Raw genomic sequence first — 5927 nt, 5'->3', positions numbered from 1 at the left:
GTAAAATCGTCCATGAAAACCTCTATGATATTTTCAACATGTTCTGAAAATATGCTCACTATACATCTTTGGAAGGTCGCGGGTGCATTGCACAAGCCGAAGGGCCTGCGTCTATACGCAAAGGTGCCGAAGGGACATGTGAATGTGGTTTTCTCTTGGTCTTCCGGGGCAACCGGAATTTGGTGAAAACCATAAAAACCATCAAGGCAGCAATAGTGGGATTTCCCGGCCAATCGTTCTAACATCTTATCGATGAATGGCAAAGGGAAGTGGTCTTTGCGAGTAGAAGCATTCAATTTCCTATAATCGATACAAACTCTCCACCCGTTTTGCACACGGGTGAGTACCAATTCCCCCTCGAAGTTTTTGACAACGGTGACTCAGGATTTTTTTAGGACAACTTGCACAGGACTTACCCACTTACTATCAGAAATGGGGTAGATTACACCTGCATTCAAGAGCTTCATGATCTATTTTTTAACCACCTCCATCATAGGTGGATTCAATCTCTTTTGGGCTTCACGGGTTGGCTTAAAGTCTTCTTCCATCAATATTTTATGCATGCATAATGATGGACTCAACCCCTTTATGTCCGCAATGTCCCAACCAATATCCTCCTTGTACTTTTTCAAAATTCCAACCAGCTCTTTTTCTTCTTCCTTTGCTAGCTTGGTTGAAATTATCACAGGTAATGTCTCTTCCTCTCCAAGATAGACATACTTGAGATGGTCAGGAAGAGTCTTCAAATCAAGACTCGGTGGGTGTACTATGGATGGAAAGAGTTTCGGATCAGGATTTTTGAGCTTCATGCGGGGTGGTTCAACTCTCATAGGTTGTGCTTTTTCCAAGGAGTTGATTGCTTCAATCAACTCATCCTCCAACATATACTTATCAACCAGATTCTTGATCCCTGTTTCATCAAAATGCTTGCTCAAGATGGTGGTTAGCACATCTTGGCTTGACAACTCGAAACAATCATTAGTACATGAATCAATAACATCTATGAAGTTTAAAGAATGAATATTACTAGGATAACGCATAGCTTCAAAGATATTAAAGTTGATCACCTCACCATCGAACTCCATAGATAAAGTACCATTTGCTACGTCTATTTTTGTTTTTGCGGTACTCATCAAGGGTCTCCCTAAAAGGATGGAGCTCGATTGTGGGGTGTTGTCATCACCCATATCTAAAACATAAAAGTCAACAGGAAATACAAGTTCATTGACTTGCACTAACACGTCCTCCAATACACCTTTTGGGTGTACCAAAGACCGGTCGGCAAGTTGAATAATAACTCTAGTTTTTGATAAAGGTCCAATTCCCATTGTCTTATAGCTTGAATAGGGTAAGACATTAATTGATTCTCCAAGGTCTAGCATGGCGCGTGGTACAAAAAGGTTACCCATTTTACAAGGAACCGTGAAAACACCTGGGTCCTTGCATTTTTTTGGTAGTCGTTTTTGTAACACGGCTGAAACGTTTTCCCCTACTTTTACAGTTTGATTTCCTTTAAGCTTTTTCTTAGATGTGCAAAGTTCTTTAAGAAACTTAGCATATCTAGGAATCTGTGTAATAGCATCTAAAAGGGGGATATTGATTTCAACCTTTCGGAACATTGCCATGATTTTGTCTAGGGGTGTAAGTGAGCCGAGCTACTCGGGATCGACTCGTTAAAAGCTCGACTCGAGATCGAATTAAATGAGCCCGAGCCGAGCTCGAGCCGAGCTTCAGTTAGTGGGCTCGCAAGCCTAAATGCGCCTAAACGAGCCTATATATATATATATATATATATATATATATATATATATATATATATATGTGTGTGTGTGTGTGTGTGTGTGTGTGAGAGAGAGAGAGAGAGTGTGTGTGTGTGTGTGTGTACATATATATATATATATATATATATATATATATATATATATAGGCTCGTTTAAGCTCGTTTAGGCTCGCGAGCTCACTAAATTGTTCACGAGCCGAGCTCGAGCTTCATTTTAAGGCTCGAATCGAGCACGAGCTCGAGCTCGAGCTTCTTCAAAATTAAACGAGCCGAGCTCGAGCTTGGTTAGGCTCGGGTTCGGCTTGGCTCGACTCGTTTACACCCCTATTTCGTTATCTTCCTGTTCTCTGTTTGTACTTGTTAGCCTTGAAGGAAATGGAGCTGGTGTGACTTTCACTTCGGTCTCTATTGGTTTCTTTGACTTGGAAGTATTTTTCCTTTCCTCTTCTTTGACAGCTTCTTCCACCTCAATCTCTTTCTCTTCCTCTTCTTCATCCGGCATCTTTGGACCTTCATAGCTTTTCCCACCTCTTAAGGTAATGGCACATGCGTTGTGTTTCGGGTTCTTCTCGGTTTGAGATGGTAGCTTGCCTTGTGATTCCATCTTACTCACCGATTGAGCAAGTTGTGAAACTTGTTGCTCCAAGCTTTTTGTGCTTGCTTTCGTTTCTTGTTGGAAGATTTGAGTGCTAGTGGCAAGGCTCGTGACAATATCTTCTAGTGACATGCTTGATGAACCCGCTTGTGGAGGTGGTTGTGGTGGATGCCTTGGCTGGAAATTTTGATGTTGAAAAGGTCGTCTTTGTTGATTTTGAGAAAATGTTGGTCTTTGTTGGTATTGATGTGGTTGATTTGGTTGATAATTTCCCTGTTGATTTCCTCCCCAAGCTTGATTGTTGTTCCATCTTTGGTCATTTCTTGAGTGCTCAAATTCCCTTTGGTTTGACCCGAAATATCCTCCTAACGCATTTGCTTCCGCATAATCCTCGTATTGAAGTTGTGGGCACATATCGGTTGGGTGCCCCACTTGAGTGCAAATACCGCACGGGCGGGGTGTGGGCTGCACACCTTTGTCTTTGGCTAGCATCATAACCACTTTAGTAAGATCGGACAAATGAGCTTCAATTTGAGGAGTTTGGACTTCCTTTACACCTCGGGGTGCATCCGTGTACCATTCTTCATCATGACTTGAATGTTTAGAATCTTCAGCCATGTTTTTGATCAAGTTGCGGATTTCAGTAGGAGTCTTGTCGGGTAAAGATCCGCCACTGGAGGCATTAAGAAGCCTTCTTTCCATTGGAGTCATGCCTTCAATGAAATACTGGAGGAGCTGGTATTCGGTGATTCCATGCTTTGGGCATCAGGCACAAAGTTTCTTGAACCTTTCCCAATATGTGTGAAAAGCTTCTCTCTTGTGTTGCTTGATTCCAATGATTTCCCTCCGTAGGGCTGAAGCTTTCATCTCGGGAAAGTACTTATCCAAAAACAACCTTGCAAGATCTACCCAAGTAGTTACCGTCCCCGGTGGGAGGTCATAAAGCCAGTCTTTGGCTGCATCTTGCACTGCGAATGGGGAATGCCCTAAGCTTGATTTGATCCTCCGTGACATTGTGTGGTTTCATGCCCACACATACAACATGGAACTCAGTGAGGAACTTGTAAGGATCTTCATTTTCCAAACCTCTAAAGGTAGGGAGTAGGTGGATGAGTCCGGATTTAAGTTCAAGATTTGTGGCTGCTGGATATGTGATGCAAAGAGGTTGTTGAGTAACCTCTTGCCTCGACCATTGAAGGAGAGTTTGCTCGGATGGTGGGTTTGGAGGTGGATTCCCTCCATGGTTATCTCCCATGGTATGAGTAGGAATTGAGGTTTCTGTGGGTGTAGTGTTTGGGATGTTAATAGTAGTTAAAGAGAGTGGGGTGGTATTTATGGGTGATGATGGTTGAGATGATGATGAGGGGTTTTTTGTTTCGGATGCGGACACACTTGAGAGGGGTATATCCTCCCAAATGTTGATGACCGAAGGGGTAGATGATGAAGAAGTTCCGGAAACCGGTTGCCTCTTACGAAGCTTTGCTTGCTTCCGTAGCTTCTTTGCAGTCTTCTCTATCTCCGAGTCAATTGGCAATGGTGTACCTGTACGGAAAGATCTAGGCATAAACAATTAGTAACACCGTGTCCCTAGCAACGACGCCAATTTGTTAGGCGTGTCAAACCCAACAAATAATAGGGGTACGATATACTCCTAAGAACACTACTATATTGCACTAAAACGTAGTCCAAGGCAAGCACGGTCGAACCACAGAGACACGGGACAAAAGTCTATACCTCTTTGCACAAGGTACTTTGGTCACAAAGGGGGGGGGGGGGTTTGTTTGCAAAAGTAAATAACTAAATAACAATCTACTTTAAAAGCATGCACAAAATGAAATAGATTTGTAAACAAATTGTAAAAGTGCTTCCAGTTCTAGTTCTCAATGTTGTTGTTCAACTTGATTATGACTTGATGTAACTCATGATTGCTATTCTAAGTTGGTACTGAAAGATATTAACACGATCTAATACCTCTCGCTTGCCAAATTATCTAACCAAAACACGCTCTTTGACTAGACCCAACTTTACTAATTCAACCTAAACACGCTCTTAGATTGCATTGAAAAACTGCATTAAGTTTTATACAAGCTTCCCAACAATGTTCATTTCTTCTCATACGCTCGGAAGTGTGAAAACATGTGATATATGTTTTACAATAAGAAAACTTATTGCTTGTTACCAATTATTAACTTAATAGAACGATTAGGTGCTCTAAAATTTAATTAACTGCACAAAAATTCAATTCATGGAAGTAGCCAATCAAACACATATCAAATTTAAGGGTTCTAGTTTAAACAAAAACATAATCACTAGAATAGAATCACAAATCAAACATCAAATCATATGTTTCAAGTCAAGCAATCAACATATATTGAACAAGAACTAGAAACTAGGGTTTCTTAGCCACACATGGCTAAGAACAAATCAAACAAGAATAAAAGATGGAAATAATGGGCAACTACAACTTATAAATACTAGATATAATGTTTCCAAATGATTACTAATCAATCCCTTGCAATAACCCTTGAAATCCCCTCTCAAAATGTGCTCTGATATGTTGTGTGTGTCCCCAAATGACCCAATTTCCGTAATATGAAAAATAGGAAAATTGCCAAAAGTTAGTTTTTTTGGGTCGAACACGGCTCGTGTTCAGCATAGGGTAAAAAAGACACGGCCCATGTTCAGCTTGGTCAACAGCTTTCCTTTTGGTCAACACAGCCCGTGTTGATTTTGCAGTGTAAATCCAACACGGCCCGTGTACCCTTCTGACTCCGACTCCAAACTTATTTTTTTCAACTTTTTCGTTCTTCGCCCGATCATCCCGAAATCTTTACCAACGCTTCCCGGCACCTCCCAAAGCGCATTCCAAGCTCCGGTTTACCTGAAAAGACATGAAAGTGTGCAAATAAGGTTGTTCTAGAGACTAACATGAATATGATGAAATGCAAGAAAAAGGAAGAACAATTATGCTAAATAGATGCATGAAATGGGACTAAAAGGTGTGCGAAAAAGCGCACAAAATGCACCTAACAGCAACCATAAGGAAAGTTGTAGTACTAGTAGAGAGCTACACAAAAATAGAAAGAGGGTAAGAAACAAGATTCATATAAGGAAGATAAGAATTTTCATAAAATATTTAGAGGTGTACACCAAGTGCGCACCATGCTTCACGCGCACGCCTGACACCTAGATTATTCGAGATTAGAGAGACGTAGACCATCATAAGTGTGACACGTAGAAAAATATGGATGGAGCCACGAGTTGAGTGTACATCACGCATGAAGTGCGCCGCATGCATAAGCACTATACATAGAGGTGCTCACTTTCTGATTTCTTCACACCAAAAACCTTTTCTCTCTATCTCTCAAGCTATTTCGGAAGTCCTCCCAATGGTGCGAAGCTTTGGGTGCAGTAGCATGGATGCTTCAAATTACGCTACTAGAGTGAATTCACAGCGCCATTTTATTATTTTAAAAGTTTTACCTGGGAGGGGGGGGGGGAGGGGGGATACATGCTTATCAAACTGCTTTATCAAAATATATTTATGTCTAT

General features: G+C 41.2%; 1 protein-coding gene across 1 annotated transcript; it reads right to left on the bottom strand.

The window, feature by feature from the left end:
- Positions 1–470: 470 nt before the first annotated feature.
- On the bottom strand, positions 471–1625 carry LOC145121686 (uncharacterized). Its single transcript, XM_079057397.1, has one exon. The coding sequence runs from the start codon at positions 1623–1625 to the stop codon at positions 471–473; it is 1155 nt and encodes a 384-aa protein (XP_078913523.1).
- Positions 1626–5927: the final 4302 nt, after the last annotated feature.

Source organism: Lactuca virosa, chromosome 6 (assembly GCF_052849685.1).
Source record: "Lactuca virosa cultivar CGN04683 chromosome 6, Lactuca_virosa_CGN04683_v6, whole genome shotgun sequence".
In the NCBI taxonomy this organism is placed as follows: domain Eukaryota; kingdom Viridiplantae; phylum Streptophyta; class Magnoliopsida; order Asterales; family Asteraceae; genus Lactuca; species Lactuca virosa.
Note: the sequence above shows the minus strand (reverse complement) of the source record. Positions and strands in the feature narration are given on the sequence as shown.

Coding starts and splice junctions, on each gene's coding strand:
- LOC145121686 (XM_079057397.1), bottom strand. CDS start 1,625: ATGGCAATGTTCCGAAAGGTTGAAATCAATATCCCCCTTTTAGATGCT.